Below are 16,380 nucleotides of genomic sequence, written 5' to 3'. Positions count from 1 at the left end.
AAGGCTCAGTTTGTGCGTTTACAGTTCCTGGGGTCTCTAGTCAGGCATTTGTTAACCTCGAAGATTAGTCCTGCTCTCCTCGCCCCATTAACACTGGGATTACACATGAGCTTACATGCAAGTCTGCCATTGGCATACCCTAAAATTCCTCGGCCATGTAGCTATTACACTTCTCAAAATCCATATTTCATTGAATTTTCAAATTAGGCATTTATAAGATTCATTCCCTTTAAAACACCCAGCCTTAACTATGAGTAAGTTGGACACCAACTAGTTACTAAATTGTTGTATGAGGAGATCATACACATAATATAATATGAATATTCTGGTCACACTTACTAAAGCTCAGTAAGTTTACTATGGTTGCAGCCGGTAACAGCAGCGTCTTGTCCTAAGATCTATCGAAGTCATTCATCTCACTGTTGAACCAAGCAGCACTACCTTTTCCTCACACTTGCCAAAGACAGAAAAACAGGAAAACATTTTCAGGTGGTCTGCTACCAAAAAAAAAAACCCAAAAACCAAACCCAAACCCTTTCTTTGCCTGCTGAATGGTAGCTTGGAGCAGGGTGGGGAGGAACACAGAGTGTCTGAAGCCAAAGACGCCTTTCAAGAGAACTAGAATAATCTCTGCCTTGCACCCTCCGGCTAGGAGCTGGGCCCCAGAAAGGGAAAGTGCCCTCACCACCACCCTGCCTCCCTCAGCAGGCCACAGGCCCTAGGAAGTCTGACTTTTTCTGACTCTGGCTTTCTCCTCTCCTCCTCTGAAGATGTCAGAAGTGTATGGCTCTACATCTAAACAGAAGGAATGCCAGGAAGAGAAGCCAAGAATCTGAACCAGCAGGCCTGGCCAGGTGTCCCTCAGCCCTCCCAGCTCCTCTGCCCAGGCTACTGCCATTAAACACAGCCCTTGTCCTCTAACACTTACAACGAGTGTCCACACAAATGTAGGGTTCTATGGGCCTTCATTTCTGAAGGCTCCTGTGTTCCATTAAACTGAGGTTAAACAAACCTGCAGTGCTCTTCTTTTGTTAATATGTCTTTTTATTACAGGGGGCTCAGCCCTTGCAACAGATGAATAAAGCTTGTTTTCTTTCCTGAATTGAAAGAAACTATATTTTGTCACAAAAAGGTAAAAAGGAACATTTACTTTTGTAGTGATCAAGAAATTTTAAATGATCCATCTCTAGAAAAGTAAAGATTTGCTATTACATTTGTATTTAATGGGAAATTCTATGTTTTCATTGGATAGATATATAGATAGATAGACAGACAGACAGATCCTACATACTAAAGAGGAGAAGAATATGAAATGCCACCAAAGCACCAAAATGAAAACATTTCAAGCAACAGAAGAAACACATCAGAAACATCCAATTGAAAAACTGGCCACTTCACTTAGTATTTGCAGTAAACTAGGAGCTGAAGACTAGTTCTCATTAGTAATTGAATCCCAGTAACCTACCATCTCCAGGGGATTCTTCAGTAACCCAGATCTTAACACCTTACCTTATAGATCATAATAGTCTCTCCAGTCCTTACCTGTTGATAATCTCACTTGATTTTTATCTTAGTCTGAACTTTTTGTTTAAAAATCACACACTTCAGATTCTAATTAATCTTGGTTGTCAAATTGACACATGTGGCAGTTTGAAGTAATTGGCCCCCATAATTTCAAGGGAGTGGCACTATTAGGAGGTATGCTTTGTTGGAGTGGGTGTGTCCTTATTGGAGGAAGTGTGTCACTGTGGGGCGGGCTTTGAGGTTTCCTATGGGCAGGATACTGCCCCGTGTCTCAGTGGACTTCCTGTTGCCTGCTAGTAAGACTCTCAGCTGCTCCTCTATCATCTCATCTGCCTGCATGCGGCCAGACTCCCTACCATGATGATAAGGATCCGAACTTCTGAAATGTAAGCCACCACCTCAATGAAATGATTTTCTTGTAAGAGTTGCCATGGTTGCCAGGTGGTGGTGGCGCATGCCTGTAATCCCAGCACTCAGGAGGCAGAAGCAGGTGGATCTCTGTGAGTTCCAGGCCAGCCTGGTCCACAGAGCTAGTCCAGGACAGGCTCCAAAGCTACAGAGAAACCCTGTCTTGAAAAACCAAAAAACAAACAAACAAACAAAAAAACCCAAACAAACAAAAAAAAGAGTTGCCATGGTCATAGTGTCACAGTGTGGGGCATTTTCTTGACTGCTAATAGATAGAGGAGATTCCAGTCTACTGTGCGATGCCATCTCTCATCAGGTGGGTTAGGCCTATATAAGAAAGACGGACTGTGAGTCTCAGAGCAAACTAGCAAGTAGCATTGCTCCACAGTTTCTGCTTCAGTTCCTGCCTTCAGGTTCTCACCTGAGCTTCTGCCCTGGCTTCCTAGATGAGGAACTGTAATGTATAAGATGAAATAAACTCCTTCCTCCCCAAGTTGCTTAGGTCATAGTGTTTATCACAACAGAAAGCAAATGAGGACAGATATAAACCATCTTGCTTTAATAATAAAATTACCATTATTAGACAATAAGTGTTTTTTTAAATGCTCAACATCCTCAGCAATCCTGGAAATACAAATTAAAGCTGCTTTGAGAGTCCGTCTTATCCCAGGCAGAACGGCCACGGTGAAGAAAACAAGTGACACCCAATGCTGATGAGGATGCACAGGAAGAAGAACCCACACTCACTGTTGTGGGAGTGCAAACTGGTGCAGCACTTTGGAAATCAGTGTGGAAGTTTTTTAAAAAGCTAAAAACAGAACTTCCATATCACCTAAACATATGCCAAAAGTACTCTATATCTCACCACAGAGATACTTGCACATACAAGTGAGCTATTTACAATAACAAGGAAATGGAATCAGCCTAGATGTCGATCAGCTGATGACTAGATAATACCAAGTGGAATATATTCATGATGAAATTTTATTCATGTTCTAAGAGAAAATGAAATAATGAAATTTACAGGAAAATGAATGGAACTGGAAACTATTAAGTGAGGGAACTCATGTAGAGAATGACCAATACTGTATGTTTTCTCTCATGTGTAAATACTAGCTCCTAACTTTGACATACATGCACTTACATGGGGATGAGTGTGTGTAGAGGCATGGGAAGAAGAAAGGGGCCATGGGGTGGCATGGAAGGAGAAAGGGGAAACATTTAAGGGACAGGGGAATGGTGCAGGGTGATGGAGGAGAATTGAGAGGATGGTCAACAAAAACTAATGATAGAAGAAAATGCCATGAAGAAACTGATACTTGAAAAAGTTAGCAAACAATTCAAACCAACAGAATGACTTGATTACAGGCACCATGTGTGGTGGGATAAAGCTGCATCCAGAAGCCACTGGTTACTAAACCATCCCAATGTCACCTCCCAGTGAGTGGCTGGCCACAGAGTCCCAAAACACTCCAGGCAATTGCCAGGGCTGTTGCTTGTCCACTAGACAAGATAGTAAGAGACCTGATTGCTGAAGATGCCACAAGCTTATGCAGCAGGACACAGAGATCAGGCTGGGACTGGGCTAGACAGTTCCTTCCTGCTCAAAGTATCAAAGTACAGTACTGAAAATATATACTAAATATAATGACTTACTTCTGGGTAAGAGCATTGAAAAACCTACCCTTGAAATAGGACATCACATAACTATTTGTACAAAACTTGGTAAAGACAACATTTTCCTACCAAATAGAAACAGGGTGATCCAGTGGAAAAAAAGGGCAAACTATTTTCTTCATTTGAAAAGAACTGTTAAATGACTTGGTCAAGATCACAGAATAAACAGGAATGTTCCAACCTGACACTTTAGTGTACTCGAGTTTAAACTCCCTGAGGGCAGTTCACGTCTCTCACTGTTGCTGGCATGAGAACAGCATCATACATATTAATGACATGCAGGGCAAACATTAATAACAGTCCACATGCTCCGAAGAATTACTTGCACTTGATGAGGAATGACTGACACATGGACAGTGCAGCCACCTTTCATACCATGGACAAGGATAAATCTACAATGAACGACAGCTGTAGACTTGACTTATAAATTATAAGCTTGTTTCCCTTCTAGTTTGATGGACTTTTTGGAGAAAACACCAAACCCGTTTTTTTTTTTAATCTGTTACAGCATATAATGAATCAATCCACCACTATTTTTTATTTAGCTGATTATAAGTACATGATGGCATTCTGATGACATTTGACCAACGTTATAATCAGACTATTCATCAGTTCACCCTTCTGCAAATAAAGAGTTGTAAGCATGATAGCCTTATAATTCATCAACCAGATTAAGATACTTCTAAAAATGAATGGGGTGCTATTAATTCTTACACGCCAGAAATAATGAAGACTGTTCTGCCACAGAAGAACATATGAGTCTCTAGTAAAAAAAGTCAAATACATTCTTTTTCTTCCTACCATTGGAATCCATATCTAGCCTATATTTTATCTAAGGCTAGAGAAATTATAAACTCCTTTGTGCATATTTCTTGCATAAGAACATTCGGATATGGCTGGTTTGTGATCTCAAAAGCATTTGATTATGAAAATGAGTTACAACAACAAATGTGGATTATACGTTAAAAGCATATTTATCGTGCAGCAGTCAGTATCCCAGGCTCATTTTCTAGCCCTTTTGTGCTCCTTCCCACAAACATGGACAAGTTCTTGTGGGAAAGTTGCAATGTCTTTAATAATAGAAATCAAACCAACCTCTGTCAGCTGCTTCAGCTGGCCCTGGTTCGTACTTAGTTCTTCCGACAGTTCATTCTTCTTCGCTTGTAGTTCAGAGATTTCCTTCCTTAGTGGGTTTACAAGCTCATAGAATCGAATCTTGAAAAAACAAGCAAAGGAAAATGAGCACTCTTGAGTCCAATCAGAACTAGGCACTGCCGCTCTGCAGCGCAGTAGGCTGCCCTGGCCGCTTTCTGCCATTTACTCTCATTCACTTGCGGTAAAAATAGTAACTGGAAAATTTTGGAAATCTGTCAAGTAATTTATTAAGGTATGTTAGTATAATTGTTTTTGTTAGCCCTGTTGACAATATCTTATATAAAATTCACCACAGATATACATATACAGGAAACACAATATGCTACCAAGGGTTCCTACCAGCAGACTTGGAATACATTCTCCACAGATAGAGCAGTGATAAATCAAATTGAATTTATAATAACAAAGTAACCTGCAAAGTTAACTGAACTCCTTATTCTCCATCCCTGCTTGCTTTCTTGGAGCACTTGGGAGACATTCCACATAAAACACTTTAAGTTGCTGTTTGATAGCTTCTACAGCAAGGTAAGCTCTGTGAAGGCAGGGATTTTATACACTGCTCTGTCAACTGAAATCTCAGTTTGATGAAGAGATACATTTTACTCTTTGCTCTAATCCCAGGCTCTTGGCAACAATCTACAATGTGGCTTCCCCTGCAGTGTTAGGAGACCTGGGAGTGAATCAGAAGGTACCTCTTCTATCACTATTCCCACTCAATTCAGACCTCTCCATTCTTCACTTTCCAGTCATCACCCAAGTATTCCAACCTACAGGGTTCTAAGAACCTAAGAAGCCATCAGTGAGTCAGGAGAGAACAATTCAGGATTACTTATTACATAGGGATATAATCTAAAGTCCTTAACATATGAGCATATTGCAAAAACACCCTATCTAATAAGCGGCCATGTGCTAAGGTTGGTCTTTAAGGCAGTGAAATCTACATCAAACAGTTAGAATAATATTCCATGCAAAAGTGTGAAAGAATACTAAAACTCAAAAATGTATATACTTTATATGTACTATGAATGAATTTTTAATGACAGCACTTACAGTATTAGTTTTAGACAGTATGTGTTGGTCAGAAAAACTATAACAGACCCCCTTCAATCAAAAGCTGGACAGAAAGCTAATGTCTGATTTTCTTTCAAGTCACTGATCCAGAAACCTTAACCCATGGAGAGCCAAGAACAGCTCCCACTCCAGCAGACAGTAGGGAGAACTGCACATTCGCCAGGACACAGTGAGCACTGTGCTAAGCACTGAACATGTTTTAGACACTCACAGTCAATCTTTCCAACAGAAATATAGGTACAGTCTTAGCTATTTCACAAATCGGGGAAAAAGTAGGCTCTTGAGGTAAAAATCATACCCAACACATCAACAGCTGTCAGGGTGTGCTTTAGGGACTCCTGGCCTTGGCCTGCCACTCTTCTCAATTCTTTTAGGGAATCACAAAACGAAAAGTATTTCCTAGTGATATTAAGAATGATTCTGTTTGAGTCCATTCTCATTGATAGATGATGATGACACTGATTTTTAAAGCAAATAGGGAGTGTATCTAAGTCTGTGTTTTTATTCATATTTTTAGATAAAGTCTTGCTATATTGTTCAGGCTGGCCACCTTGAACCCTTAGGTTCAAGACATCCTCCTGTCTCAGCCTTCTAAGTAGCTGGGACTTTAGACAAGCACATCGTACCCAACCCTTCTTGTGCCTAAATTGTTTCTTTAAGGTTTAATTGCAAATATTGCAAATAAAATGGATATGCCCATACAAACAAAAACTCTTTAGGCCAGAAGGAGGTCCTGATACCAAAATGACTTGAGACTCACGCCAAAGATTAGGCCTAAGTACAAGTTTATTTAGGAATACTAGATTCTGAACTAATCTATCACCAAGACTCTGCCCCATCTTTACCCCTTAATAACCATAAAAACTCCACTCTCCCCCCATTATTCCTAATTAATCCCAGACAATACTAATCTGGTTCAGTCTCATAGTTTTCCCCTTAGAGAATATTAAAACCACCAGAAAATGATTCATTTTATGGACTATGGAGTCACTAAAATTTTGGTCTTAAAGGTACTCTCCATTTTCATGAGGGTCGTTGGGTGTTTCAAAAGCAATACCCTTGGGGTGAGATAGGTTTCACTTGGCCCTGGATGAGCCAGAGGAGGAGACTCAGAGTAAGACAAACAAGGCTACACCAAAGACAGAAAGGGTTCAGGAATCCACAAAGGAAATAAAAGAATACTTGAAAGGTACAGAAAAAAGACAGAGCATGGACTGGTAGGAAGTGAGCTGAGGGGCTTGGGTTGGTCAATGTCTCCCAGAAGCAGGAGGACTTGAGCTCAATACTCAGAACCCACATAACAAAGCCAGGTGTGGTGGCACATGATTAGTACCCAGTGCTGGGAGGGTGGGGCAAGCAGATTCCTGGGGTTCACTACTCTAATTAATTGGCAAGTTCCAGGCCATTGAGACTCTGTCTCAAAAATAAATGAGTAAATAAATAAAAATAAAGCTATGCCTGAGAGACACCCAAGGCTGTCCTCTGGCCTCTACACACATGCATATCCATGTGTACATACAACAGTACACATACATAACACATACAAGCTGAATCTAGTAGGACAGGGTGGGTGACCAAAAGTGGCTTTCAAAAGGTACACCAAATGAATGCCAGCAGTTCCAAGCCCAGAGCCCCCAGGAACCTCAAATCTAGTTAAAAGTTTTGGTGTGACACTCATTCCTACAGGAGTGGGTCAGCAGTGGAGGGAAATCTCATTGTTGTCTTTTCACGTGACTTAGTGGGTGGCAAGCAACAGCCATCTTGAGACATAAGCTACTGTTGCAAACTGAACTACCCTAGGGGCCCAAGAACCTGGAACAACCACAGGTCAGTGAGTCTCAGTTTGGTCTGCCACAACACCAGGGTGAGGAAAAGCCCAAGGGGGTGGGCAACAGTGGACAGCAGGGTGACTGGAGGAAAGCACAAGCAGCTGGAGGCTTGGTTCAGGCAGAGAAGTGTACAGAGAAGTACAGTGCTGCCTTCAGTGGCCAGGACCTATCTCAGCTAAGAACAGGCCTAGAGTCGATAGCCCTGGACCTGATGTCAACAGATGCACCAATCAACTGTTGAAGCTACCAATGTCCCATTCCCTACTACAAAGCCCAAGAACTCTGATTACCATAGCTGCATCCTTCCAGCAGGATCAGAGCCTAGAGGTTAGGCAAGGACAAAGACAGGTTCTCTTCCTACACAGATCTGCTGTGGATGCTTCCCACACTACTAACACCCGTGGGAAACATCTCCAACTAACTAGAACACGGGCCACACCAAAAGACTACAAAGTTTAGTATGGCCAGCAAGGATCTATGGCACATAACACTACCACAGTCAAGGAGGAGACACCTGGCATGTATCCAGTAGAGTATCCTAAACAGCATAAGCCTCAGGGAAGCCTAGAGCCCACATGAATAACTAATTGTGTCTCCATGGATATAACTGGCAACCTCCAACTTCTGAGGCCCAGCAGGAAGCTGCTCTGATACTTCATTCTTCTTGGGTTTTTTTTGTTTGTTTGTTTGTTTTTTGTTTTCGTTTGTTTGTTTGTTTGTTTTTGAGACAAGGTTTCTCTGTGTAGCTTTGCTAGCCTTTCCTGGAACTCACTCTATAGCCTAGGCTGGCCTCAAACTCACAGAGATCCACCTGCCTCTGCCGCCCGAGTGCTGGGACTAAAGGTGTGCACCACCACCGCCTGGCCCTTTCTTCTTGTTTTTAATCTTTTTTAATATTATGATTTTCCCCCTTTGGTGCACTTTTTAGCATTTTTAACTTTACAGCACTAAAAATTGTTTTTATAGTCTATAAATACACATCTAATTTTGTTTGCATACATTATTCATTAGGCCATATATTTTCTTTGTCTTCTTTTCCCTCCATGTTTCTCCATCTCTCCCTTTATTTTGTGCTACTTGATTGTACCTGCTTCAAATACTCGTATCTTTCTGTCTCTGTCCCCTTCTTCACTTATCTGACCTGGTTTTCGAACTTCCTCATAATCGAGAGATCTATTTTCTGTTCTAACTTCTTCCTCTTTTCTCCTGTAACAGTCCTTCACTTTTTCTTTCATTTAAGCTTCTTATCCTTCATGCATCGCCTTCTCCTGCCTCCTTTCTTGATCCAGACCGACTCAGAAGACAAACACTACGTTTTTCTCTCCCATGTGGAACCTAATTTAAAATGAAACATGTGTATTTCTGAACCCAGGAAAGGGGTCATGAGGAAAGAGAGAGGGTCCCTGATGACATGTAAAGGAGAGCAGAGGAGGGGACCTCTCACGGGGAGGAAAGGAACCAGCTGCAGCGAGGACAGGCAGCATAGGGGAGACTCCAGAGAGGACAAGAGAAAACAACCCATAATGTCACATATGCATCAAAATGGAACTCATTACTTTGCATGCTAACTTAAAACAGAAAAATAAAAAACAAATATATGAAGAAGGCCTCTACATAAATGCCCATTTCTGTCTGAGAATGGATGGAGCTTTATGTTTTTTTTTTCCTGTGTGTGTGTGTGTGTGTGTGTGTGTGTGTGTGTGTGTATTTTGAAACAAGGACTCCTGTTGTAGAAGATGGCCTCCAATTCACTACATAGTTGTAGGAGCTGATCCCTTGTCCCATGTTCCAAGTATTGAGATTACAGCATGAGCCACTCCTGCTAGCTTTTGAGTTTTGCACAGATGACACAGACACTTATAGACACATGTTCAGGGATAGAGAGCTGGTCCTCAGGACACTTACACACACATATTCAGGGATGGAGAGCTGGTCCTCAGGACACTTACACACACACATATTCAGGGATGGAGAGCTGGTCCTCAGGACACTTACACACACATATTCAGGGATAGAGAGCTGGTCCTCAGGACACTTACACACACATATTCAGGGATGGAGAGCTGGTCCTCAGGACACTTACACACACACTGTCAGGGATGGAGAGCTGGTCCTCAGGACACTTACACACACACATATTCAGGGATAGAGAGCTAGTCCTCAGGACACTTACACTCACATATTCAGGGATGGAGAGCTGGTCCTCAGGACACTTACACACACATATTCAGGGATAGAGAGCTGGTCCTCAGGACACTTACACACACACACATATTCAGGGATGGAGAGCTGGTCCTCAGGACACTTACACACACATATTCAAGGATAGAGAGCTGGTCCTCAGGACACTTACACACATACATACTCAGGGATAGAGAGCTGGTCCTCAGGACACTTACACACACATATTCAGGGATAGAGAGCTGGTCCTCAGGACACTTACACACACACACATATTCAGGGATGGAGAGCTGGTCCTCAGGACACTTACACACATACTGTCAGGGATAGAGAGCTGGTCCTCAGGACACTTACACACACATATTCAGGGATAGAGAGCTGGTCCTCAGGACACTTACACACACACACATATTCAGGGATGGAGAGCTGGTCCTCAGGACACTTACACACACATATTCAGGGATGGAGAGCTGGTCCTCAGGAAAGGATTTCAGCTTCACATACTGCTCTTCTGTCAGCTCCAGCTCTCGCAGGTTTCGACGGACATCCCCAGCTTTCTCCCTTAGCTGATGATTTGTCTCTTCTAGTTGTTTCTGTCTCAATAAAATGGTTTCCATTTCTTGTTTCATTAGTTCTTGATATTTCCTACATTGAGAGAATTCATGGCAAGCTTTAAAATCACTGAGATTTTTCTCAGAGTTCCATATAGTATTCTTGGCTATCATGAGTGCTGATTTATCTAATTAATTAAACATGAAGTGACTAATCCATACAGATTAGTAAACATATAATCCCAAATAATTAGAGAACCAACATTTTTAAGTAGTACCCAAAAATTCAAATCACAAAATCATACATTTAATCTGCTGAAGTCGTAACCCTTATATATTGGCTTTGGATTCTAGTTTTTAATTTCCATTTCTCTTTGATCTTGGTACTGCAAGACATATCTCTTTAATAGAGTTAACACTGAACCCCATAAGTATTCATTCAACCACTGACCCATCCCAGCAGTGTGGAGGCCAGAGCTGACGTCAGAATGTCTTTCTCAGCTGTTTCTTCACCTTACTTTTTTTTGGATTTGAGGATCGAACCCAAGGCCTTGTGCTTGCTAGGCAAGTGCTCTACCACTTCGCTAAATCCCCAACCCTCACCTTACTTTTTAAAAATAGGAGCATGCACTGAACCTAGTGGTCACCATCCTAGACTGGCTGGAGTGAGCTCCTGCGATCTTCTTGTCTCCACCCTTGCTGTGCTGGAGTTCTGGGAACATACCACCACTCTCAGCTTTTACTGGGAATTCAAACTCAGGTCTTCCAGCAATCATTTACCTCTGAACTATTTCCCTTTCCTAGAGGAGACCTTAAAAGACACTGGCAGAAATCTAGAAGATAATATTCATTGATGGTTTGTTTTTTTTTTCTTCTTTTTGGTATTTTAAGACAGGTTTCCCTGTGTAGCTTTGCGCCTGTCCTGGAACTCACTCTGTAGCCCAGGCTGGCCCCAAACTCACAGAGATCTACCTGGCTCTGCCTCCCAAGTGCTGGGATTAAAGGCATGTGCCACCACAACCCCTCATTGATGGTTTTGCTTTGTCTTTATACCTATCTTGCCTCTGCTGACTTGTTATTTATTTATTTGTTTATTTTCAGACAAGTCTTGCTATGTAGCTCTAGCTGGCTGGAACTCACTCTGTAGACCAGACTTGGCTGATAGAGATCTGCCTGCCTTTGCCTCTCAAGTGCTGGGATGAAAGGCGTGAGCTGCCATGTCTTTATTTTTTGTGTATACAGGTGCTTTGTCTGCATGTATGCCTGCACACCAAAACAGTACATTAGATTGTGAACTGCTCTGTGGTTACTGGGAATTGAACCCAGGACCTCTGGAAGAGCAGTCAGTACTCTTAACTGCTGGGCCATTTCTATAACCTTGCTATTCACTTTTATTGAGTGCTTCCAATGAACTTATTTTGGTTTTTATAGAAACAATACAGATTTTTCTACTAAAATGTCATTGTTTATATCACTTCAAAGTAAATTACATAGGTATAATTGACATAGGTACATTTGAGAGTTAACAATAAATTTTTATTTTGTTTCTTTGCCTGTTTGTTTGAGATAAGGCCTCAACTAGCCATGGCCTTCAACTCACTATGTAGCTAAGGATGAGCTTGAACTCCTTTTTTTTTGTTTGTTTGTTTTTTGAGAAATGGTTCTCTTGTGCAGCTCTAGATGTCCTGGATCACGCTCTGTAGCCCAGGCTGGCCTCGACCTCACAGACATCAGCCTGCCTCTGCCTCCCGAGAGCTGGGGTTACAGGAGGGAGCCATTACAGCAGGCTAATAGGTATCTATCTACTTGGAGATATGCACAGGCACAGTAATGGTGTACTGAACAGCTGTGGCACTGCAGAATGTTTTACAAGTGAAGGAAGAAAAAAGGTGATCTGCACACCCACTTGTGCTCAATTCAGAAAGCTCCTTACGCAACTTATGGATTGCTTACAGGGTCGGAATTTGTTGAATTTTAACTGTGCATTTATATACTGCTATAAAGCAACCTACCCTTTGGTGGTCTGCATGTGAGTATAATAAGCATATCTAACTTAAAATTTCCCTATTAGAACCTATAACAGCACACATAAACAAGAATAAAATGACTTTTCATTGATAAATAGATGTTAGGCTTTTGTGAAAAACATGTCTTACTTGGCATCTTTCTTTTGAACAGTCAACTGATTGTCTAATCTCAAAGTTAGCAGCTGCTTCTGGTGAAGGGCGTCATTCAGTTTTTCCTCCAGCTCTTCAATCTGAACAGAGAGAACACATTTACACACTCAGCTTTCATTAACGTAACAACAAACACTTAGAAGAAACAGAGTAAGAGTCTTCAAAGAATCTGGGCTGAAGCTACTGTCTCAGAAATGTTTGCACCAGGCTATCATTGAGATGGCTTTGCCCTTAATTCACATGCACCGCTCACTCAGAGGGAGCTTCATGGATGGACTCTGCTCATACTGGTAAGGTGCTACACACCTTCCATTTACTGCCACATGGCTGATAGCAGAAACACCCAAAACAAAATGAGTAACGGCCAAACTCACTCACCCTGTGGCTTCTGAGTAAAAAAGGAACGAGTTTCTTGTGACATGCTTGCCTGGGCCACTACAGGTTCCCCATCAATTTCCTTTCTTGATAGGTCTCAAACCTCCACATCTCCCTTTAGTTTACCTTTAAAATGTGCTAACAAGGGGCTGGGAATTTAGCTCAGTGGTAGAGCGCTTGCCTAGCAAGCACAAGGCCCTGGGTTCGATCCTCAGCTCTGGCAAAAATAAATAAATAAATAAGAAAATAAATAAGAAAATAAATAAATAAATAATAAATGTGCTAACAAATGTTCACCACTTTCAAGTAAGTGTCTTTGTAAAACCTTCTACACTGTAGCAGAGTACACTTAAAGAGACCGCTGCCAACAACTTGCTCTGTGACTAACTGAAGAAGACAGGGCTCCAGCCCAGAGAAATCTTCCAGTTCCCCAGTATGCTGTGCTTTCTGTAAACCCCTGCACAACAGGTCCTGTGTTTGTCTACTGATTCCTTCTCCCTTCCTTTCCCTTCTTGTTTCTCCTTTAAAACAGACGAGTCTAACTGCATTTTCTGCTTTTTCTAGAGAGGCATCATGAAGAGAATTGTTCTAGCTTCCTCATGGGCAGGGCACTTGTGCAGCAGGCTGAAAGCTCTGGGTTTGATCCCTAGCACCTTCAAAACAAATAAACAATAAAAATTTAAATCAATCTTTTATTTTATGGTTTACTGAATTTTTATGTGTTTGAATGTTTTGCCTGTGTTTATGTATGTGTACTATGTTTGTGTCTGGTTCCCTCACTGGCCAGAAAACAGCATTGGATCCCCTGGAACTGTGGGTTCTGGGACTCAAACCCAGGCCATCTGTAAGAAGTGTTGATAACTGCCTAGTCATCTCTCCAGCCCTTCCTTGTGCAAGTGCGTGCGTGCCAAAGCAACTTTCAGGAGTTAGCTCTCTCTTTTCACTATGCAGCCCGTGGATGGTCGCCAGGCTTGCATGCTTAAGCATCTTTACCCACCAAATCATGTCACTGGCCCCAAATAAGTATAGTTTTTCTAGTAGAAGGCCACTGTAGTATCTTAGTATACACAGCATTGAACTAAAATAGAAGAACAAGTTAACCAGAGAAAGTACAAATGAAATGAAACACTGCTGAACAGAAAGGCTAATGCAGGAAGAGCTAAGAACAAGAGCAAAGTTAGTTCACAGTCAGGAGGAAATGATTTTCTTAGGAACAGAAGGAGTAACACTAAAGAAACATGTCTTGTAATCGCTCACTATTTCTTAGGGCTAGTTAATCTCTACCGGGTATTCCATGAACTACCCTGGGATTAAATAAGCACACAAGGCAGAAATATAAGAACCAGGCCATCCTTCTCTACACAACACACTTGCTAAAGACAGCGGTCACTTCAGCCTGACTTCTGTGATACAGCAACTCTCAGACACAGTAACAGTGTAGGAAGGAAACAAGGAAATCAGATTTCTAGAGAAAGGACAACTCAGATTCAACAATACAATTACGATCTTGATTCTTCTTATCAAACTAGTCAGTCACATCACATTTGGTAAAGCACAAAACTTGGCTACAAATTACTCCTATGAAAATACATATTATACTAATGCTGCACTTTAAAAATTAAGGCTACAAAAGTAATTCATCCACATTCACATTTAAAATACCCATTTTTAATATGCAAAGTATAAAAAGTCAGTACTGGAAAAGTAATGTTATCATTTAAATTCTGATTTCATATACTTTTTTTGGATACAGTGTCTCTTTACATAGCCCTGGCTGTCCTGGACCTCACTATGTAGACCAGGTTAGCCTAGAACTCAGAAATCCACCTGCCTCTGCTTCCAGAGTACTGGGATTAAAGATGTGTGGCACCACACATGACCTATATACCAACTTCTTATTTATCTTCACTTTAAATACAATAACACAAGTAAAATAAAATTTGCATTTGTTCTTACCTTTGTAAGATAATCCATTTTCAAATTGTCGATCATCATATTTTTTTGGGATAGCTCGATTTTCAGTAACTGAATATTATGAAGTATTTCTTTTTTTTCAATTAACTGCCTGGTAATTCTGACTTTACCCTCTCGTTCTTCTGATGAGGAAATATCATCTGTATGAATGGTTGTTTCTAAACTAATATCTTCAGATTCCAGAGAACTAGAGATGTTTACTTTTTTTGACTCCTTGGCAATTTTTCGAGACATTTTATTATTCTGGGTCAATCTTCTGTAGAGTAAAAAGAAAAAAGCTTAAATATATCAAAAAACCACTATGAGCATATTGTGCATTAATGAGATACTGAAGACTGCCTAGACCATTAGGCACTGAAAGATCTCAAATCTATGCCAGATCACTACCATGAATTACTGCTCAAATAAAATATTGAGTCACTAAATTCTTTTTTTTTTTTTTTTTCCTTTTGGTTTTTCTAGACAGGGTTTCTCTGCGTAGTTTTGGTGCCTGTCCTGGATCTCACTCTGTAGACCATGCTGACCTAGAACTTACAGAGATCCGCCTGGCTCTGCCTTCCGAGTGCTGGGACCAAAGGTGTTTGCCACCACGCCCGGCTTCAGTCACCAAATTCTATCATGAACTCAGCCAGCCCTCTGACTCTGTGTGTGTGTGCGTGTGTGTGTGTGCGCGCGCGCGCGCGCATTATGTATACATGTATGTATATTGTTGTTGTTTGTTTGTTTTTCAAGACAGGGTTTCTCTGTGTAGCCCTGGCTGTCCTGGATCTCACTCTGTTACCAGGCTGGCCTTGAACTCACAGAGATCCGCCTGCTTCTGCCTCCCGAGTGCTGGGATTAAAGGCATACGCCACCATGCCAGCAGAGCAAGAATTTTACTGGAAGGAAACGGCAAAATAAAGCCGTGTAAAAGAGGAAGGATAAAGCCCATTAATACCAAGAACCTCAAACTCAAGGAGAGAACGCCTTCTGTTTTTGTCGGTATAAGATTGCACAGAAGTTAAATCGGGAAGGATCCTTTTTAAGGGGAAAGAAAGGTGAAATCAAAGACAAATCCTCGCGCGGGTTACAAAGGACCAGGGATGGGCTTCTCCCTCTTTGGCTAGGATTTACAAATTCTACACTTGATGCATTTCAGCATCTTTGCACCACGCGTGAAAGAAAGGGAAACAGATTCCTGGGAGCTGTTTGAAGCGTCAGTAATTCCGCATACAAGGCTAACACCAGCCTCACCTCGGACACTTGGAGGAACCAAAGGCGTCTTCAGTCAGCAGCTCAGGCTGCAAAACCTCTACGAGTATCTCCGGGCCACCAGACCGTTAGGGAGCCGTCACCAAGACAACCATCCGCCCTGCCCCTGAAGAAGTCGGAAGAAGCCGGGGCGCGCAGGTGCCCAGGCCTTCCCTCCCCGGAAACCAGTCCGAAGCGGTGCAGGCTGGGAGTTGGAGTCCGGAGAAG

At 41.8% G+C, this 16,380-nt stretch overlaps 1 protein-coding gene across 1 annotated transcript in view; it reads right to left on the bottom strand.

The window, feature by feature from the left end:
- Pibf1 (progesterone immunomodulatory binding factor 1) overlaps nt 1-16,365 on the bottom strand; it is a 184,085-nt gene extending 167,720 nt beyond the window's left edge. The window contains exons 1-5 of the mRNA XM_036200021.1: nt 16,156-16,365; nt 14,905-15,178; nt 12,553-12,653; nt 10,292-10,490; nt 4,705-4,824 (exon numbers count right to left, since the gene is read on the bottom strand). Of these exons, the coding sequence (XP_036055914.1) occupies nt 4,705-4,824; nt 10,292-10,490; nt 12,553-12,653; nt 14,905-15,156 (672 nt within the window). The 5' untranslated portion in view covers nt 15,157-15,178; nt 16,156-16,365. The remainder of the gene's footprint in view (nt 1-4,704; nt 4,825-10,291; nt 10,491-12,552; nt 12,654-14,904; nt 15,179-16,155) is intronic.
- Between the last annotated feature and the right edge of the window lie 15 nt (nt 16,366-16,380).

This window comes from Onychomys torridus, chromosome 9 (genome assembly GCF_903995425.1).
Source record: "Onychomys torridus chromosome 9, mOncTor1.1, whole genome shotgun sequence".
NCBI lineage: Eukaryota > Metazoa > Chordata > Mammalia > Rodentia > Cricetidae > Onychomys > Onychomys torridus.
This window is presented reverse-complemented; position numbering and strand designations above follow the sequence as displayed.